At 48.2% G+C, this 22,144-nt stretch overlaps 1 protein-coding gene across 2 annotated transcripts in view; it reads left to right on the top strand.

Annotated features, from left to right (window-relative positions):
• Positions 1-2,190: 2,190 nt before the first annotated feature.
• LOC137423520 (protein eva-1 homolog A) overlaps positions 2,191-22,144 on the top strand; it is a 33,079-nt gene continuing 13,125 nt past the window's right edge. For both annotated transcript variants that reach the window (XR_010983725.2, XM_068110778.2), the window contains exons 1-2: positions 2,191-2,276; positions 10,758-10,890. Coding sequence is in view for 1 of the 2 variants with exons in the window: in XM_068110778.2 (XP_067966879.1) it covers positions 10,809-10,890 (82 nt within the window). In the remaining variant the exon portion in view is untranslated. The remainder of the gene's footprint in view (positions 2,277-10,757; positions 10,891-22,144) is intronic.

Genomic DNA, 22,144 nt, shown 5'->3' with positions numbered 1-22,144 from the left:
GGAGCGTCTTCAGCGCGTCATACTTGTCAGCAGCCGGCGGGTGCTCGAGGAGGCTCAGGGCGCGGGCCGCGGTGGCGGAACCGAGCGCTGCCACGACGTGGTGGAAGCGGGTGTCGTCCGCGGTGATGCCTCACAGGGCGAACTGGGAGTCCGCCTGGGCGAACCAAACAGCCGCGTGAGCCTCCCAGAAGGTAGGCAGTTTAAGCGTCACTGCCGTGTCCATGTCGGTAGGTCACCAGTGAAGGAGCTGCGCTCCAACGCGAGTTGAAAGAATTGACGCGACCAAAGACGGAATTCGTCCGAGTTGCTTTATTGAAACAAAACAGCTCAGGTATTCTGACAAGCCCGTTTATCGGGCAGCAATATATATACACATTTATGTCGGGAAGTTTGCCCGGGAAAACCGAGACCGGGCATGCCCGGGTGTCAAGGGCGAACCTTGGAAAGGCGAGTCTGGACCTGCCCGGGCGTGTTTGGCTGCGGCCTGGCAAGTCGAGGCTGGGCGTGCCCGAGCGCTCTGGGCGAGCCCTGGAAAGGCGATAGCGGGCATGCCCGGACGCTCTGGGCGAGCCCTGGAAAGGCGATAGCGGGCATGCCCGGACGCTCTGGGCGAGCCCTGAAAAGGCGATAGCGGGCATGCCCGGGCGCTCTGGGTGAGCCCTGGCAAGGCGAGAGCGGGCATGCCCGGGAAAGACGAGACCGGGCGTGCCCGGGAGGTTCGGGCGTGCCCGGGAACAGCGAGTCCGGGCATGCCCAGGAGAGGCGCGTCTGGGCCCGTCCGGACGAGCCCGGCATGGCGATCGCGCCCTGGCCGCGTCCTGGCAGGTGCAAGGCGATTGTGTACATTCAGCGGGAACCGCTACATTATTATGATGCAAATATGAACCGATGAGGTTTTAACATCGAGGTCAGAGGTCATGTCAGGTAAAACCGGTGTTATCAAGGTCGATATTTGAACTAAACTAAGTACATTACCATGATGCATATGTACGGATTAGATATGTAGGTCAAAGTTAGAGTAAGGAAAGATGTAATGTGGGCGGAGGTACTGTCACTACTGTATATCGGGGTCGACGCAGGACGTCAAATTATGTCTCGTTGATGTTGGTCGTCTCCATGAGGCTACTCTGTGCATTATGAAACATAGATTCAACTTGCAGTAGCACGTCATACACTTTGGCTGAAACCTTAACAAGGCATCCTTTATTGTATCCTCGAAGCAGAGTAAGGCCTGCTGCATCTTTGGGTCCAGCTGTCACCTCCTTGCACACCTGGCACCTGTCTTTTTTCTTGACACTGCACACTGTACCCCAACAAATTGTAGAGGCTTTTCCTGCCTAAAGCAAACCCGACACTTTCTGTTTATCAGATATGTGGATGACGTGAAGTTGTGGGTCACATGGAACTCTCTCTGGCTGATGTGGGAACTCCCACATCATCCAAGAAAAGATTTTCAATGTCAGCAGGAATTGATTTATGCCCAGTATGTCGTGATCAATTCAAACCAGTGGTCCATAAGTTTAGAGCCAGGTCGTAGCCAGGTATTCATCACTTCATCCTTCTTTGTTGATCACAACTTACATCATGACTCAATACCTTTGTCTTGTCAAAATGTGTTGGTGTTTTAATATCATGTCAGTCAATTTCAGGTCAAAGTCTTCCTGACATTTTGCAACATCATGAAGTGGCTCCTTACTTATCTGTCACATTGGATTGCAGTTGACGTTCTTCCACTGTACTACCAAAGAGGGTAAAAACTTGTCCACATACCATACCAAAACTATTCCACATGGCACGGGTTGGCTTGGCATTACCCATGTGACTGGGTACAGCTGCCACATGAAGACCAACATCAGGCAATGTGACGTTGAGCAGGAAGTTTACATGAACAATCCACCACCCCCGCACTGCTCCCCACATTCCACGCTCGCTCCGCCTCCTGCGTTGCCCTCGCTCCTCCCCACATTCCACGCTCGCTCCGCCTCCTGCGTTGCCCTCGCTCCTCCCCACATTCCACGCTCGCTCCGCCTCCTGCGTTGCCCTCGCTCCTCCCCACATTCCACGCTCGCTCCGCCTCCTGCGTTGCCCTCGCTCCTCCCCACATTCCACGCTCGCTCCGCCTCCTGCGTTGCCCTCGCTCCTCCCCACCATCCCACGCTCGCTCCTCCTTCGTCGACGCCGCTCCTCCCCCAAAACTCTCCCTCCTCCCTCCCTTTCGAACAGCGAGTCCGTAACTCTGTGGCTGTTTCTCCATCTCCAAGACGCAGCTGCGACAGGTTTGTGTTGAGAAGTGCATTTTGCGTTTCGTTGTTTGTCCATCATTAAAACTTAAGAGTACAACAACTGCACGGGACTCCTTTTCATGTGATGTCTGTCCCGATATCCAAGTGAGAGTGCAGACAAGTACAGTACAGGGTAACGGGAAAGTTTCGTACAGTTTCGCTTTGAGTGCAAAAGCATGCGCGTTATCGAGAACTTTGCGTGGAACTCACGTCGCTGCTCCTTTGTTTGTAGAGTGTACCTGTGTACTGTTGTAGTATTTAGTTTGCTGTCGTGTGTGCGCTCCAGCACTCCTCATATTATGAATGCATCAGTGTTATGTATTTAATCATGTGCCGCAATCATATTTCTGTGAAGTTTATACAATCGTGTATTTTCGTGCTGGGTTTGTGCGTGATCGTGCTGTGTTGGTGCGTGGTCGTGCTGTGTTGGTGCGTGGTCGTGCTGTGTTGGTGCGTGATCGTGCTGTGTTGGTGCGTGATCGTGCTGTGTTGGTGCGTGATCGTGCTGTGTTGGTGCGTGATCGTGCTGTGTTGGTGCGTGATCGTGCTGTGTTGGTGCGTGATCGTGCTGTGTTGGTGCGTGATCGTGCTGTGTTGGTGCGTGATCGTGCTGTGTTGGTGCGTGATCGTGCTGTGTTGGTGCGTGATCGTGCTGTGTTGGTGCGTGATTGTGCTGTGTTGGTGCGTGATCGTGCTGTGTTGTTGCGTGATCGTGCTGGGTTGTTGCGTGATCGTGCTGAGTTGTTGCGTGATCGTGCTGAGTTGGTGCGTGATCGTGCTGGGTTGGTGCGTGATCGTGCTGTGTTGGCGCGTGATCGTGCTGTGTTGGTGCTTGATCGTGCTGTGTTGGTGCTTGATCGTGCTGTGTTAGTGCTTGATCGTGCTCGGTTGTTACGTGATCGTGCTGGGTTTGTGCCTGATCGTGCTGGGTTGGTGCGTGATCGTGCTGGGCTGGTGCGTGATCGTGCTGGGTTGTTGCGTGGTCGTGTTGTGTTGTTGCGTGATCGTGCTGGGTTGTTGCGTGATCGTGCTGGGTTGGTGCGTGATCGTGCTGGGTTGGTGCGTGATCGTGCTGGGTTGGTGCGTGATCGTGCTGCGTTAGTGTGTGATCGTGGATCGTGCTGGGTTGGTGCGTGATCGTGCTGCGTTAGTGTGTGATCGTGGTGCGCTAGTGTGTTATCGTGTTGTGTTAGTGCGTGACCGTGCTGCGTTAATGCGTGACTATGCTGCGTTAGTGCGTGACTATGCTGCGTTAGTGCGTGACTGTGTTGCATTAGTGCGTGACTGTGTTGCATTAGTGCGTGACTGTGCTGCGTTCATGCGTGACTGTGCTGCATTCGTGCGTGACTGTGCTGCGTTCGTGCGTGACTGTGCTGCGTTAGTGCATGATTGTGTTGCGTTAGTGCATGAATGTGCTGCGCTAGTGCGTGATTGCTGCGTTAGTTTGTGATTGCACTGCGTTATTGTGTGATTGTGTTGCGTTGGTGCGTGATTGTGCTGCATTAGTGCGTGACTGTGCTGCGTTAGTGCGTGACTGTGCTGCGTTAGTGCATGGCTTTGCTGCGTTAGTGCGTGACTGTGCTGCGTTAGTGCGTGACTGTGCTGCGTTAGTGCGTGACTGTGTTGCGTTCGTGCGTGATTGTGCTGCGCCATTGCGTGATTGTGCTGCGTCATTGCGTGATTGTGGTGCGTCATTGCGTGATTGTGCTGCGTCATTGCGTGATTGTGCTGCGTCATTGCGTGATTGTGCTGCATTATTGCGTGATTGTGTTGCGTTATTGTGTTGTGTTATTGCATGATTGTGTTGCGTTATTGCATGATTGTGCTGTGTCAGTGCGTGATGGTGCTGTGTTAGTGTGTGATGGTACTGTGTTAGTGTGTGATGGTGCTGTGTTAGTGTGTGATGGTGCTGCGTTAGTGCGTGACTGTGCTGCGTTAGTGCTGACTGCTGCGTTAGTGCGTGACTGTGCTGCGTTAGTGCGTGACTTGCATTAGTGCGTGATTGTGCTGCGTCATTGCGTGATTGTGCTGCGTCATTGCATGATTGTGTTGCATTATTGCGTGATTGTGTTGCGTTATTGCATGATTGTGCTGCGTCAGTGTGTGACTGTGCTGCGTTAGTGCTGACTGCTGCGTTAGTGCGTGACTGTGCTGCGTTAGTGCGTGACTTGCATTAGTGCGTGATTGTGCTGCGTCATTGCGTGATTGTGCTGCGTCATTGCATGATTGTGTTGCATTATTGCGTGATTGTGTTGCGTTATTGCGTTGCGTTATTGCATGATTGTGGTGCGTCATTGCGTGATTGTGCTGCGTCATTGCGTGATTGTGCTGCGTCATTGCGTGATTGTGCTGCATTATTGCGTGATTGTGTTGCGTCATTGCGTGATTGTGCTGCGTCATTGCATGATTGTGTTGCATTATTGCGTGATTGTGTTGCGTTATTGCGTTGCGTTATTGCATGATTGTGGTGCGTCATTGCGTGATTGTGCTGCGTCATTGCGTGATTGTGCTGCGTCATTGCGTGATTGTGCTGCATTATTGCGTGATTGTGTTGCGTTATTGTGTTGTGTTATTGCATGATTGTGCTGCGTCAGTGTGTGATGGTGCTGTGTTAGTGCGTGATGGTGCTGTGTTAGTGCATGATGGTGCTGTGTTAGTGCATGATGGTGCTGCATTAGTGCGTGATGGTGCTGCGTTAGTGCGTGACGGTGCTGCGTTAGTGCGTGACGGTGCTGCGTTAGTGCGTGACTGTGCTGCATTAGTGCGTGACTGTGCTGCGTTAGTGCGTGACTGTGCTGCGTTAGTGTGTGACTGTGTTGCATTTGTGCGTGATTGTGTTGCGTTATTGCATGATTGTGCTGTGTCAGTGTGTGATGGTGCTGCGTTAGTGCGTGATGGTGCTGCGTTAGTGCGTGATGGTGCTGCGTTAGTGCGTGATGGTGCTGCGTTAGTGCGTGATGGTGCTGCGTTAGTGCGTGATGGTGCTGCGTTAGTGCGTGATGGTGCTGTGTTAGTGCGTGATGGTGCTGTGTTAGTGCGTGATGGTGCTGTGTTAGTGCATGACGGTGCTGCGTTAGTGCATGACTGTGCTGCATTAGTGCATGACTGTGCTGCGTTAGTGCGTGACTGTGTTGCATTAGTGCGTGATTGTGTTGCGTTATTGCATGATTGTGCTGCGTCAGTGCGTGATGGTGCTGTGTTAGTGCGTGATGGTGCTGTGTTAGTGCGTGATGGTGCTGTGTTAGTGCGTGATGGTGCTGTGTTAGTGCGTGATGGTGCTGCGTTAGTGCATGACTGTGCTGCATTAGTGCGTGACTGTGCTGCGTTAGTGCGTGACTGTGCTGCATTAGTGCATGACTGTGCTGCGTCATTGCATGATTGTGTTGCGTTATTGCGTGATTGTGTTGCGTTATTGCGTGATTGTGTTGCGTTATTGCGTGATTGTGTTGCGTTATTGCGTGATTGTGCTGCGTTAGTGCGTGATGGTGCTGTGTTAGTGCATGATGGTGCTGTGTTAGTGCGTGATGGTGCTGTGTTAGTGCGTGATGGTGCTGTGTTAGTGCGTGATGGTGCTGTGTTAGTGCGTGATGGTGCTGTGTTAGTGTGTGATGGTGCTGCGTTAGTGCGTGATGATGCTGCGTTAGTGCGTGATCGTGCTGCATTAGTGCGTGTTCGTGCTGCGTTAGTGCGTGTTCGTGCTGCGTTAGTGCATGATCGTGCTGCATTAGTGCATGATCATGTAGTGTTAATGCATGATTGTGCTAGGTTAGTGGAATTTTGTTTTTGCTTTAGTATGTCAACGTGTTCTGTTAATGCACCCTCATGGAACATGCCATTTGTGAATCAATGTGAATATGTGAATTATGAATCGTGCTAAAATTGTTAAATTAACATGCTGTAGTAAATTGGTGTGACACAGCACAGCATGTTATGCGGCACAAGACCCCTTGACTTCACAAATGAAATAGATGAGGTGAGGAATCTGTGATGAGGTACAGGATTATCGTCCTGAACAACGCTCCATTTAATATTCGGAATATGCAGGGCAAACGAGAACAGAACAAGACATTGTAACGTGTAAAGATAGAGGGTTGTGTACATTTTAATGAGCATGCTACCACAAATGTACCACTGTAGCCTCTCAATATTACCCCACACTCAACTCCTGTACTAATGTGAGAAAGGAAGAGAAAGAAAAACATTAAAATCGGTCGGTGAGTCGGTCTGAGTTTCATTTTTATTTCTTCATCAGCCACTCTGGAGCTTCTAAAAGACCAATTGCATCCTTGACAAGAAAGGTTCAGTTGGGGTTTAAATGGAAATAAAATGAGAGAAAATAGAGGGTTAGGCGAGTGTGGGAGAAAAAGTGAAGCAGTTTGGTGGAAGGGGAGGGCTTGCTTGGCATGTAGTTCGAGGTGGTGGTAAGGGTTAAAATTTCACCATTTTCATGTATCTAATTTGTACACGCCCCCTAAATGTTCGTTCTCTATAATGTTAAACAGTATTGGGTTTTTCTGAACAGGACCAACTACCTGTGTCCATGATATGGGAATCCATTTTCAACCATTGTGGCTCAAACAGACCGACGTAGTTGAGTAGTGCTGGACACCCTTAATGATGGGATGTGGCTGCGAATGACCATGGGCCACCTCATGTTGATAATTCTGTTAAGCATCATTAACAGTTATGCTTCGGCAGCCAAAGGCGCTGGAGACATTATGATTTTGGGTTGGCCGAGCGTCTGTACGTGTGCATAGCAGATTTTCATTACCTTGTGAAACACTTAAGGGATTTTGCCCATACCTGGTACAAGTATGGACTGTGATACAAAGATGAGCTGATTCAATTTTGGGTTCAACAGGTCAAAGCTCATGCCACCTTTGAAAATACTTTTGCAGATCATACCTCGAGTTAGAAGCAACTGATATTTTCTCTCCTACTTGCAATCTCTCTTTATGCCAGGAAGAGGAACGACAGACGCACTTTTTATTGTGAGGCAGATGCAGGAGAAGTACATGGAGAAGAGGAAGAAGTTGTTTCTTGGGTTTGTTGATCTGGAGAAAGCATTCGATAGGGTTCCACGTGAAGTTGTAACATGGGCATTGAGGAGGTTAGGAGTGGAGGAATGGTTGATCAGAGTAGTGATGGCAATGTACAAAAGAGCACGCACAGCTGTAAGGACGAAGGACGGGAACAGTGGTGAGTTTGAGGTGAAGGTGGGAGTGCATCAGGGGTCGGTACTAAGTCCACTACTATTTGTAGCTGTGATGGAGGTGCTGGTTCGGAACGTAAAGAGGGTTTACCGTGGGAGTTGTTGTACGCAGATGATCTGGTGTTTATTGCAGAAAGTATGGATGGACTGAAGGAGAAGATGAACAAGTGGAAGGAATGTATGGAGACAAAAGGTCTGAAGGTGAATATCGGAAAGACGAAGGTGATGGCAAGTGGTAAAGCATGTGGTGAGGTGGAAAGAACTGGGAAGTGGCCCTGTGCTGTGTGTTGGAAGGGTGTCGGAGTGAATTCCATTCAATGTACAATGTGCGCTGAGTGGGTTCATCAAAAATGTAGTGGTCTGAGAGGGTCATTAACCAGTGTGGCAGCTACATTCAAGTGTAACGTGTGCACAGAGGGAGCTGCAGATGGAGGAAATATTGAGTTGGATCTTGGAGACGGCGTGAAGCTGGAAGGTGTGAAAACATTTTGCTACCTCGGAGACATGCTGAATGGAGAAGGTGGATCAGACTCGGCAACGGTTGCTAGAGTGAGATGTGCATGGAAGAAGTTTCGGGAACTGAGTGGCGTGCTGACGAGGAGGGGAGTGTCGCTGAAGCTGAAGGGAAAGGTGTATGCTGCATGTGTGAGAAGTGTTATGATTTATGGGAGCGAGACATGGGTAATGGACGTGGAGCAGCAACGAAGGCTGGAAAGGGTGGAAATGCGAATGGTATCGTTATCGTTGAGAGAGAGGAAGCCAAATGATGAATTGTGAAAGATGATGGGAATAGAGCCTGTGATTGATGCTGTGAAGAGAAACAGGTTGAGATGGTTTGGTCATGTGTTGAGGAAGGATGAAAGTGACTGGTAGAGAAGAGTGATGGAAATGAATGTAGAAGGAAGTGGAGGATGGGGAAGACCGAGAAAGACTTGGCTAAAGGTGGTGGAAGAAGAAATGCGGGCAAGGGGGTTAACAAGGGGAGATGCAGAAAATAGGGCAAAATGGAGAAGATTGTCATGGCGACCGCAAGGCTAACCCCTGCTCGAGCAGGGAAAATGGCCTTAAAATGCCTGTTGTTGTTGTGTTGTTTGCAATCTCTCTCATGTGACCTGTAATTGAGATAAAATGTAATTCAGTGGGTTGACATCTAACATAGATGGAGGCATATCCATTGGCGCATTCATGTCAAAACTTCTTCTTCTCATCCTCCTCCTCTGATGAGGGATTAGGTCCAATTGTAACAAGCCTCAGTCCTGCTTTGACCACAATACTCCTCCACTCCCCTCTGTCCTCAGCCAACTCTCTCCATCCTCCAACCACCCCCAAATTACTTATATCCATCTTCACACAATCCTCCCATCCTATTCCCTCAACTTATCTGCTCGCTTTGCCATTCTCTATTCCCCTATCCACACCAAGTATCCAGCCCATCTCACCCGGCATTTCACCAATCTCCCCGTCAAGCTCATCTGCACACCAATTACCCCCCTCAGTTCATCCATTCTTCTTCGATCTACCTTCTTCACTCCCGCAATCCTTCTGACCCAGTTGTTCTCGCAAACCTGCAGCCTCGGTTGTTGTCTCTCTGTCAGAGCCACCATCTCTAAACCGTAAAGGTCGGCCGGTGTTATACAAGACAACAGAACCTTCCCTATCAATCTGCTTGAAATCTTTGTTTGCCATTACTCCCTCCACCCTCCTCCATGCATTCACACCCACCTGAATCCTCCTCCGCACCTCTGCCTTGGACTTACCATCCCCAGTCACTGTTCCTCCAGATACTCAAACCTATTTCCTTGTCTGATCTCCTTCCCCTCTAACCTGATATTAATTTATTTTCTCTGCTACTCAACCTACATCACCTTGGTCTTCTCCATTCTTGTCTTCAGCCCATGTTTATCAAATGCCTCCTTCTACTCCCCCAGTACTTCCTGCATCTCCCACCTACTCTCCACACCAACAGCCAGATTGTCCGCATGCAACATCCTCCTCATACTACCCTACCCCTCATGTTTACCTTCTTTCTTACCAGCTCCATCACCATCATAAACAGGAGTGGGATGAGAGAGCTTCTCTGCCTCAAACCAATGTTCATGCTCAACTCCTCAGAAATTCTCGGCCCGACCAAAACACTTCTCTTCGTTCCCTTGTATATCGACCCTTCCACCAACCTAACTTCTGCTTCCAGTACTCCCATCCATCTCAGTGTCGCCATCACCATCTCTCTCAAGACAGTGTCGTAAGCCTTCTCAAGGTCCACAAATCCCAATGCCATTTCACCTTGTACCTCCAACCTCTTCTCCACCAGCTGTCTCAGCATGTACATCCCATTTGTCATCCTCTTACCCTTTCTAAACTCCTGCTGCTCTTTGATCTCCATCTCCACACCCTTCCTTATCCTCCCACCCAGAATCCTCTCCAGCACCTTCATGACATGACTTTAGAAGCATAATGACCCTGTACCTCGCAGAACTTTCCCCTTCCATAGAGACACAATTAACCCTGCCCTCCAATCCCCTGGATCTGACCCATCTCTGATACATATATTCAACAGCCTCTTCATCCAACTGACTCTGACTTCTCACGCTGCAATTATCATCTCCATACACATCTCATCAATGCCTGGTGCCCTACCTTTTTTCATCCTCTTCAATGTTGTCTGCACTTCCTGTCCGTGATCTCCACCAACTCCACTTTCCCCTCCACATAACTCGGTAGCTCCAGCTCGCCGTTGCTTCCTTCCTTATTCAACAACTGTTTGAAATATCCTTCCCACACCTTCAATACTGCGCTCCTCTTTGCCACTTATTTTTGCAGCATTCGCGTCAAATAACTTTTCTAATTATTTTTGCAGTCATGAAGCACTTGTAGAGCAGCTTTGTCGATGCATCACGTGTAGGCCAAATACATTATGGGCCCAGCAGTGTACTTTCACCACGGACACTATGGCCAGGTCAATACAGTGTATGGGGTTTGAACCTGACATCCCAGAGCATCATGAGCTAAGGGTTCAAACGGGAGCACCAATCGGGCCGGTTTGTCATCAATGTTGATATCGTTGACATCATGAAATCACTTTTAATTAGCTGAGTTCACAGGAGGATTAGAACGTTTAATATGAATGCAGAGCCATAACGATAACTTTTCCCCTTATTTAATAATGTTTACTTCCATATACCTGAATCCATCGTTTTTGCACTTAGTTTGAATAAGATTTGTTTTCTTCTTTTGTATTCGTACTTGTTATGTTGACACCACAGGAGCTTCAGGTGGTTGAGTTGAGGCACGAAGTGCAGTCAAGCTACTTCTCCATGGCAAACGATACACGTGTTGTGTCAGGTTCCCACGCCATGCTGTTGAGCAATGTCCTCGCCACCTTCGGCTACGTCGCAGGTCAGTTTTTTATCCCACACAGTCTCCATGCGTTCTGTATGTATTGTATCCTTATTGGACTTGGATGGCATTGCATGAGAGAGGGCAGGCTGATTGTTGGGTTGGGTGTCAAAATAATTGATATCGCTGTTTCCTTTGCATTCCACGAATGCCATAAGACCCCAGGGTTGTTTTCTGATCGATCCACACCAGCAGGTGAGTGAACTCCAAACTTGGTTTTATTTCACAAGTAAAACACAAAACTCTGACATGGCATGGCACAACAAAGCAACTCAGGACTGGCAAGCCTTCCTCTCACTTCCACCCCACTTTCCCATTTGTATATCCTCGGAGAGAGAACATTCACATGTCTCTCCCTTGTACTTACGATGCCATGTCCGGAAGTAATCGGGAATCTCTTGCACGCTGACAATCTTTATCTACAAGTTAAAGTTCAATGACAGCATTATAACTTGTTACCCTTTTACACAAATCAACTTTTATAATAAACATCTCACAGTCTTGTGTGTATAATATATATATATATATATATATATATATATGTATATATATATATATATATATATATATATATATATATATATATATATATATATATATATATATATATATATATATTGTTGCGGAAATGGCCCTTAGTGGTTTATTAAATATAGAATTAGTTCAGGTCCCCTCTTAGATGTATGTTTACCATAGATCGTCTGTACTGGGATGGTAGTTTTGTGTCGGAAGGTGTAGCAGGCTGTTTTGTGTGGTGCATTGGTGGTGTACAAGAGACGGTTCCTTTTTTAATTACATCTTGACAATCAAACAAGGTGCAAGTTCCATTAAGACCGGCCTCGGTTGCAATGCCATGATCGAGGCAATGGATTGACGTGAGAAAGCGCGATTGAGCGGGCAAAAACGACAAGCGCCGTCAAAAACCGGAAGCGGCGCTTCCAGGTAGTCGCTGAGCACGGGCGAGGGAGGAGGTGGAAAAATACGCATGCGCGGATGGCGTGTGGACAGGCCTTCGCGGCGGGTTCCTGCCGGAGAGCTCTCTCCGCGCGTGGTTGAGCGGGAGCGAGCGCGCATCGATAGCGTGGTCGAACGAGGCGTTGAACATCGACGGACGACGGTGGATGTTAACACGTCGATAAAAGAGCATTGAGCTGCCGCGTGGAGGAGTCAGCGGGTTATCGCGGGCGCCATTTCGCGACGCTTGATGCGTGGCCGATAAGAGGGCGGGCCGCCATTTGGCAGACTGCAGGCTCAAGCGGGGCCTTCGAATCCGGCGACATCGGCTTGTTACGAGCTGCATTCACCCTTTTCACATCTTCACCTCTCGTCCATCAACACCACCAAGTACCCCCCTGTCTTGTATGAATGTTGTCCAGGCCTAAGGTTTATCTCGTTAGGGTCACCCCGCGAAACCCTTAATTGTAGCTCCCTAGATAAGAGCGGGTTATTACTCATAGTTGAATTATAATGTTATCATGAACGCCTTGCTTGTTTTGTGTACCCTAATGTTCCCCCATTAAATCTGGTTGATTCGTATGGAAGTTGCCGCACTGCATTCATCTGTGTCGCATTGAAGAGCAATCCGCTCGATTTGTAATTAAAACCAAGCTGGCTACAGGTTGCGGCAGACTTCGCTCGGTCTCTGACAAACCCAACCTGTAGCGACGGGTGTCTCCCCAACTGGCAAGGCACAGGTGTAATTTGGTATCGCGATAGAGGCGCGTAACCCGAGATCTGTGTCGAACCAGCCGGCGTTGCACCCGTGGGACGGCCGTGCCGGGAGGCGCGACCCGTCACCTACAACACTGGTGTCGAGGAGGTGGGATTTGGACTTGGGGTGCATTTCGCACCCCGAACATCGATTGTGAGAGGCGCGTAAAGAGAAAAAAAACAAAAAAAAAACACGTCGCTCGCAAATTCCAAATTTGGTTTCATTTTTATTTTGAGTGGATTGGGTGTCAAACTTCGTAATTTATAAAGGAAGATGGAGTCGCAAAATGGCTGCGCGGCTCAGCAGCGTGACACGAGGTGGGAGAGAATCGGTATTAAGAGTGCAACGAGCCGCACATCACGAAGAAAACGCTCCCACCCACCGATCCAAACCACGTGGTCACAGCATGCATCATGGCAAAATAAGCAGGACGACAATGCGTACATTAACGAGCTTCATGCACGATTGGAGGATGCCTGGGAGCAGGTGGAGTGTAAGGAGGATTATATTGGGGAGTTACACACGAAATTGCATGAGGCACTACAGCAGGCAAGTGAGGTTCAGGAAAATGAGGAGCAAAGGGAGTCACAACAATTGGTCGATGCACAGGAACGAATTCACTGGACGGAAATGGCCTTGGCCGGCGCATTGCGAGACAACACAGATTCCAGATGGGAACGAGCACGGATTCTCGAATTGGAATTGGAACAACTGAAGGGAGAATTGTCTGAGAAATCAAGCCAGTTTCGGGAATCAGAGTACAGAGGAAATGAACTGGCACGTCAAATGGAAAGTAGCAAGGAATACGGGAAGAGGATGGACAAAAGGAGAGAGGAAGCATGCGAAAGAGTAGAGGAGATAAGTGAGGAAAAAGAGAGGATGGAGAGTGAAATGTTAAGGAAACACACTGTGCAGATTGAACAGATGGAAGCCAAAGCCAGGTTAAAGAATGACATGGATGAAAGGGTAATGAAAGAACAACGAATGAAGCAGGAGAAGGAAATCAATCAATTGAGAGAAACGACGAGATTGGAGAATGAAGAACAAAAGAGACGATGGGATACGAAACAAAAAGAATATGAATTTGAAATTGATCAACTAAAAAGGAACTACACTGTGCAGATCAAACAGGCAGAAGCCAAAGCAAGGTCAAAGAATGACATGGATGAAAGGGTAATGAAAGAACAACGAATGAAGCAGGAGAAGGAAATCAATCGATTGAGAGAAACGACGAGATTGGAGAATGAAGAACAAAAGAGACGATGGGATACGAAACAAAAAGAATATGAATTTGAAATTGATCAACTAAAAAGGAACTACACTGTGCAGATCGAACAGGCAGAAGCCAAAGCAAGGTCAAAGAATGAGATGGATGAACGCGTAATGAAAGAACAACGAATGAAGCAGGAAAAGGAAATCAATCAATTGAGAGAAACGACGAGATTGGAGAATGAAGCACAAGAGGGACGGTGGCATAAGAAACAAGAGGAATATGAATCGGAAATTGACCAAGTAAAGGAGAAAGCAAGGGTGGAGTCCGCAGAGATGGAAAGACTCCGGAAAGGTAACGAACAACTAAAAAGGCTCGGAGAGGAAGAACGACTCAACTGGGAAAGAAAATGGAGCCAGGAAGTAGGGCAGCACAATAATGTGGGATGTGTGACGTCATCACAGGGAGGAATGTTAGTGGTGCAGGACTTGATTGGCATCACTCGTCGAATGAAACAACAATTGGAGCAAACCCTGGTGATGGAGACATGGAGGGAGTATACGGGGTTGTTGACTCATGAAACACATTTTGAGCAGGTCCAGCAAGTGAAGCTGACAGCCCCAGAGGAGTGTGGCGAACCAATGATGAGCGACCGGACCGATGTGACTTTGGAACGAAGCAGGTACGTGGGCATCTGCATACATGGTGCGGACGATGAGCTTAAGTTCGTAATTGGATTTGATGTTAATCAAGAGACTCTGTCCGATGGGGTGCACGTATGCGTGACACCTGAATGTGTGGATGGAATGCCTGTGGATGAATGCTGTGAGCCCATAGTCCAGTTTACAGCACCGGGGTGTGCTGTCAAGGCCGAAACGTGTGTGAGTGCGGAGCATGGAATGAGTGGTGACGTAGGAAATAGGTTCGAGGTGCAAGGGGAAATAGAAATTCCACCAGGACAGGACTTGACACAGGGGACAGAAACCATGATGGACAGCTCCGCAGGGGTTCTTACAGAATTAGAGGTGCTGCATCCAGGAGCAGGCTTTAGAAAGGGGATTGTAATTTCTCCCTCAGCTTCACAGGAACTTCGAGGTAGAGCGCAGATGCGTAGCAGGCGGCGTTGGCATGCGTCACATACTCCCTGGACCCATTTTCGAACAAGAGGGGCCCAGCAACGACACCGCCAGGTGTCCCTTGGTCATCGGACCTCTCTGAGGACACGAGGGGTTCGGCTAGCTAAATGGGATTTACCTGTCTTCAGGGAATTAAAGAGAAGAGGGGGAGGCCGCTCCCCCAAGTGGGGTCTACCTGACTTCCGCGAACCCTGGAGAAAAGGAGGGGGTGGACCACGACCCCAATTGAGACGTGACCCTTATGAGCCGTGGCGGAAAGGCGGCGGGGCCATGTAAGGGGTAATGAGGGATTCCTTCCCTCACTCCCTTTCCAATGAGCCACAGAAGCAGGCCAGATTGGAAAGAAAAAAAAAGGAATTCTTGACTGAAAATAATATCGAGAGAGATTGCAAATTGAGAGACTGACAGAAGAGACAAGAGTGGCACAAGTGGATGTGCGTGACTATTTAAAAAGAAAAAAAAAAAAGAGAGAGAAATAGTGGGGACATGACAGACAGGGCGTTAAACACCCCTGCAAAAAGTGGAAGGTGTTGGATGGTGTTGTGGACTGGGTGTGTGGCACTGTGGAATGAATGACGAAGGTGTTTGGGATGAATGGCGTGATGGTGTGAATGAGGAGAGTGAGTGCGAACAATGTACCCTGTTGGTAGGAGTCTCCTAACCAAGTGAGTGTAGGTTAGGGGGACTTAGTGGATTTGACGTGGATTCTGGCTGCTGTTCCATTGTGCAGGCGGACTGCTAGGGGTAGGTGCAGCCAAGGTATGGTGGTACTGGCTGGGAGTGTGACATGGTATTGGAAGTTGGTGAGTCGGGAGGGGACACCAGACAGTAGGGTTTAGAGTGCTAAGAGAGCACGGTGTGGGGGCTAGAGAGCCACCCGGTTAGAGTGCTAAGAGAGCACAGTGTGGGGGCTAGAGAGCCACCCCTTATTTAGGAGCGCCAGAGGCGCGCTCAGGTGAACCCCGAGGTCGCTGGGTGTCCCCCACCACCTATTGGAAGCAGGCAAAGAGGCCTAGTTGTAGTCACACTCCCCAGCCAATGAGTTATGCCTGGCACCACCAAGTGAAGAAAAAGAGACAAATAAGGGCCTTGCCCAGGTTTAAAAGAATGGAACAGTGTGCCAGGTTGGGAAAAATGGGTCATTAGGATCATTGTGGCAATGGCAGGGTTTGTGCCATTGGTTAGAGCTTCAAGTAAAAGGTTAGGTTCGATGAACTCTCCTCCGCACCATTCATGTGTGACACCTGGTACGAGTCGTGTTGATGGGAAATTTGTGAACAAGGGCCAGGTTCGGTCGCCCTCTCCAAGTGCCAGAGAAGCCACCAGTGTGTCATGAGCACACAGATAACAATTGATTAAGAAGCACACCATCCTGTCAGCTAAAAAGTGAAAGGACTTTTTAAGAAGACCATACTAAAACAAGTCGTACCAAGATAAGTCAGGCAAGGAAGGTTAAGGGTACTCTTCATTTTGCCTGGGCTGAGGTCATCACCCCCACTTGCACCCTCAAGAATGCCTCCAGACTGCATTTGCTTACCATCGATAGAACTGTGCCACCTGCTGTCCAAGGCAGGGCTGGTTGCCTGCTGCTGCTCGGTTGTGGGCCATGTGGCCGGAGCATTTTGTAGGCCATGTGGCCGGATCATTTTTGTGTGCCATGTGGGCCGAAGCATTTTTGTGGGCCATGGAGGCCAAAGTGCTTTTGCGGGCTGTTGCAGCCGAAGATTCATGCCGTCTTGTGGGCTCAGTGGGCCGAAGGACTCTTTGTGAGATTAGGCCACTGGGCCGACTGAACTCACCTGGTGAGAGGCCAATAAGGCCACGAAGTAAGGAAACCCCTCTGGGGTGAAGACGCAACACTGCCGGGAGGAGGCGTGAAGGAGCGAACACGTCAAGAAGCTTTGAAACTCTGAATGTCTTGCTCCGATGTGAATATTGGTGTTGAAAGTAACATTGAATGCCCTCCTGCGCCAATGCATAATTAGAATGTTAAGTATTGTGCATAGAGTGTGGATGTGTTTGTTAGATTAGTGATCCGACACACTAGGATAGGGACATGCCAATCTTACTGATACTTTGCTTCTTGGAGTTAAGTGCTTGCAATGTTGTGGGTTAGAGTAAATGGGAGATTTGTGCTGTACGTTAGACAGGGCCATTCCCGCGGGCTGCCCCTAGTGGAGGCTCGGGAGAGCCTCGGGAGAAAGGTGGGGGTAGTGTTGCGGAAATGGCCCTTAGTGGTTTATTAAATATAGAATTAGTTCAGGTCCCCTCTTAGATGTATGTTTACCATAGATCGTCTGTACTGGGATGGTAGTTTTGTGTCGGAAGGTGTAGCAGGCTGTTTTGTGTGGTGCATTGGTGGTGTACAAGAGACGGTTCCTTTTTTAATTACATCTTGACAATCAAACAAGGTGCAAGTTCCATTAAGACCGGCCTCGGTTGCAATGCCATGATCGAGGCAATGGATTGACGTGAGAAAGCGCGATTGAGCGGGCAAAAACGACAAGCGCCGTCAAAAACCGGAAGCGGCGCTTCCAGGTAGTCGCTGAGCACGGGCGAGGGAGGAGGTGGAAAAATACGCATGCGCGGATGGCGTGTGGACAGGCCTTCGCGGCGGGTTCCCGCCGGAGAGCTCTCTCCGCGCGTGGTTGAGCGGGAGCGAGCGCGCATCGATAGCGTGGTCGAACGAGGCGTTGAACATCGACGGACGACGGTGGATGTTAACACGTCGATAAAAGAGCATTGAGCTGCCGCGTGGAGGAGTCGGCGGGTTATCGCGGGCGCCATTTCGCGACGCTTGATGCGTGGCCGATAAGAGGGCGGGCCGCCATTTGGCAGACTGCAGGCCCAAGCGGGGCCTTCGAATCCGGCGACATCGGCTTGTTACGAGCTGCATTCGCCCTTTTCACATCTTCACCTCTCGTCCATCAACACCACCAAGTACCCCCCTGTCTTGTATGAATGTTGTCCAGGCCTAAGGTTTATCTCGTTAGGGTCACCCCGCGAAACCCTTAATTGTAGCTCCCTAGATAAGAGCGGGTTATTACTCATAGTTGAATTATAATGTTATCATGAACGCCTTGCTTGTTTTGTGTACCCTAATGTTCCCCCATTAAATCTGGTTGATTCGTATGGAAGTTGCCGCACTGCATTCATCTGTGTCGCATTGAAGAGCAATCCGCTCGATTTGTAATTAAAACCAAGCTGGCTACAGGTTGCGGCAGACTTCGCTCGGTCTCTGACAAACCCAACCTGTAGCGACGGGTGTCTCCCCAACTGGCAAGGCACAGGTGTAATTTGGTATCGCGATAGAGGCGCGTAACCTGAGATCTGTGTCGAACCAGCCGGCGTTGCACCCGTGGGACGGCCGTGCCGGGAGGCGCGACCCGTCACCTACAACAATATATATATTTTCTTGGGTAAAATGCCAGGGGCATAGAAAAGGCCCCTTTATATAAGGGTATGTGGCAAAGTACAGAAAAGAATGGACGGACATTCCATAGCTTATAGAAAATGTCGAACAATAGAGAAGAAGGGCCATTCAAAAAATCTTGTGTGCATGCTGGACTACCCTTGTGTTCTTAGGAGGAACCAAGTAATGCTCCAGAAAAGTTCATACAAAGGGGTGCCAATTTGATTCAATCACCTGCATGAAGAAGTAAATGTATTTTATTTGCCAGATGTAGGGTGCCCCTTTATTTGAACCTTTCTGGAGCATTACTTGCTTGGTTCCTCCTCAGAACATGTGTGGTACATAGTACAGCATGCACACGAGATTTTTTTTTGAATGTCCCTTCTTTTCTATTGTTCGACATTTTCTACAAGCTATATCATGTCCCTTCTTTTCTATACTTTGCCATGGCACATACCCTTTTATAAAGGGGCCTTTTCTCTGCCCCTGGCATTTTTCACAAGATACATTTTAAATAAGAACAAAATGCATTTGTTCATCGTAAAAGACTTTATTTAAGATGATATAAAAGACTTGAAAAAGTAAGGGGAAAAAAATATTCAACCCAGACGGTTTTCGAACGCACAATCCCCAGCTTGGGAGTCTGATGCCTTATCCATTAGGCCATTAAGCCAGCACATTAGATTTGGGTAATCATATTTTGAAGAGTTATAAAGTATTATAAAGTTATACAAGTTATAAAGGTATATATATTTATATATTGATTTTTGTATATATATTTATATATATTTAATTTTAAAGCAAAAACTATAGCACGGAGGTGGAATTTGTTTTGAAAGCCATCAACTAGACCTATTGGCCGATGTATATTCCAAGTTTCAGCTAGTTTCAATGTATAGTTCTTGAGATATGAGCGCCAACACATTTTGGGCGGATGGACGGACGGATGGATTTGACAGACACCAACGTAATTTCGAGGGCTTTCCAAATAAAACTCAAGAATGTGGAAACAGACGTTGCTGAAATTTGGAACATATTACCTCAACGTACAAAGAATTTACTTCTGAAATTTGCAGCCGTTTTTGTGCAGAAGAAGCCGAGAAACATATTTTCAGTCCCCATGTTAAAGCTTATAAGCATGAAAGTTATAAGGCAGCCAGGAAGGCTGCAAAGAAAGAGGTAGCAAAGGCGCAGGAGGCATGTAGGAAAATGTTCGGAGAACGCTTGGATTCGGAAGAGGGTCAGAAAGCAGTATTCAGGATTGCAAAGCAGATAGCGAAAGAGAGGTGTGATGTGATGGGGGTGAGTTGCTTGAAGGATGAAGTGGGACAAATCGTTGTCGACCCAGATGGAATTAAAGGAAGATGGAAAAGATATATGGAAATGCTGTTGAATACAGAGAATGAATGGGATGGCAACATAGAGAGTAACCCAGTTTTAGGACCGGCAGAGAAGATAACTGAGAAGGAAGTTGAGGAAGCGATAAAAGCAATGAAGAGTGGAAAAGCGGGAGGGCCGACGGGAGTTGTGGGAGATATGTTGAAGGCAGCAGGAAGTTGGGGTGTGAAGAGAATGACAGAGATCTGTAATTTGGTGGTGAAAGAAGGCCGCATTCCAGTGGATTGGGAACTGAGTACCCTCGTCCCTCTATACAAGGGGAAAGGTGACCCTCTGGAGTGTGGCTCGTACCGAGCGATAAAGTTATTGGAGCATGGAATGAAGGTATTGGAAAGGGTGTTGGAGAGGAGGATAAGGAAGAAAGTGAAGATCGACGAAATGCAGTTTGGATTTATGCCAGGAAGAGGAACGACAGATGCGCTTTTCATTGTGAGGCAGTTGCAGGAGAAGTACATGGATAAGAGGAAGAAGTTGTTTTTTGGGTTTGTTGATCTGGAGAAAGCATTCGATAGGGTTCCACGCAAAGTATTGACATGGGCATTGAGGAGGTTAGGAGTGGAGGAATGGTTGATCAGAGTAGTGATGGCAATGTACAAAAGAGCACGCACAGCTGTAAGGACGAAGGACGGGAACAGTGGTGAGTTTGAGGTGAAGGTGGGAGTGCATCAGGGGTCGGTACTAAGTCCACTACTATTTGTAGCTGTGATGGAGGTGCTGGCTCAGACCATAAAGGAGGGTTTACCGTGGGAGTTGTTATATGCAGACGATCTGGTGTTGATTGCGGAAAGTATGGATGGACTGAAGGAAAAGATGAACAAGTGGAAGGAATGTATGGAGACAAAAGGTCTGAAGGTGAATATAGGAAAGACGAAGGTGATGGCAAGTGGTAAAGCATGTGGTGAGGTGGAAAGAACTGGGAAGTGGCCATGTGCTGTGTGCAGGAAGGGTGTCGGAGTGAACTCCATTCAATGTACAATGTGTGCTGAGTGGGTTCATCAAAAATGTAGTGGTCTGAGAGGGTCATTAACCAGTGTGGCAGCTACATTCAAATGTAAGGTGTGCACAGAGGGAGCTGCAGATGGAGGAAATGTTGAGTTGGATCTTGGAGACGGCGTGAAGCTGGAAGGTGTGAAAACATTTTGCTACCTCGGAGACATGCTGAATGGAGAAGGTGGATCAGACTCGGCAACGGTTGCTCGAGTGAGATGTGCATGGAAGAAGTTTCGGGAACTGAGTGGCGTGCTGATGAGGAGGAGAGTGTCGCTGAAGCTGAAGGGAAAGGTGTATGCTGCATGTGTGAGAAGTGTTATGATTTATGGGAGCGAGACATGGGTAATGAACGTAGAGCAGCAACGAAGGCTGGAAAGGGTGGAAATGCGAATGGTTCGATGGATGTGCGGAGTATCATTGAGAGAGAGGAAGACAAATGATGAATTGCGAAAGATGACGGGAATATTGCCTGTGATTGATGCTGTGAAGAGGAACAGGTTGAGATGGTTTGGTCATGTATTGAGGAAGGATGAAAGTGACTGGTTGAGAAGAGTGATGGAAGTTAATGTAGAAGGAAGTAGAGGACGGGGAAGACCGAGAAAGACTTGGCTAAAGATGGTGGAAGAAGAAATGCGGGCAAGGGGGTTAACAAGGAGAGATGCAGAAAATAGGGCAAAATGGAGAAGATTGTCATGGGGACCGCAAGGCTAACCCCCGCTCTAGGAGGGAACATGGCCTTAAAATGCATGTTGTTGTTGTTGTTGTATGTTAAAGCTGTGAATAGAGCCTGTGATTGATGCTGTGAAGAGGAGCAGGTTGAGATGGTTTGGTCATGTGTTGAGGAAGGATGAAAGTGACTGATTGAGAAGAGTGATGGAAATGAATGTAGAAGGAAGTAGAGGACGGGGAAGACCGAGAAAGACTTGGCTAAAGATGGTGGAAGAAGAAATGCGGGCAAGGGGGTTAACAAGGAGAGATTCAGAAAATAGGGCAAAATGGAGAAGATTGTCACGGGGACCGCAAGGCTAACCCCCGCTCTAGCAGGGAAAATGGCCTTAAAATGCACGTTGTTGTTGTATGTTAAAGCTGCATGCAGAGAAACGATCCCTTGTATAAAGGGGGTAAGGAGGGGGAGCGCTTTGCACCTCCCTTTGATATATTTATATTTCAACATACAGCTATTAGATCTTCATTTCAACAATATTGACAGATAAAGGTGATATAATATAACAAATATCATGAAACATTTACATTTTATAGTCCATTGTATAATTTAAATAAACATAAATGCAAATTTTGCATGTGGAAAAAGTAAGTACACCCCTGGCTCCAATAGGTGGTATTGCCCCCTTTGGCAGAAACAACCTCAAGTAGGCGTTTCTTATAATTGTCTACCA

This window comes from Myxine glutinosa, chromosome 3, assembly GCF_964187855.1.
Source record: "Myxine glutinosa chromosome 3, kmMyxGlut1.1, whole genome shotgun sequence".
Taxonomy (NCBI): Eukaryota; Metazoa; Chordata; class Myxini; order Myxiniformes; family Myxinidae; genus Myxine; species Myxine glutinosa.
Note: the sequence above shows the minus strand (reverse complement) of the source record. Positions and strands in the feature narration are given on the sequence as shown.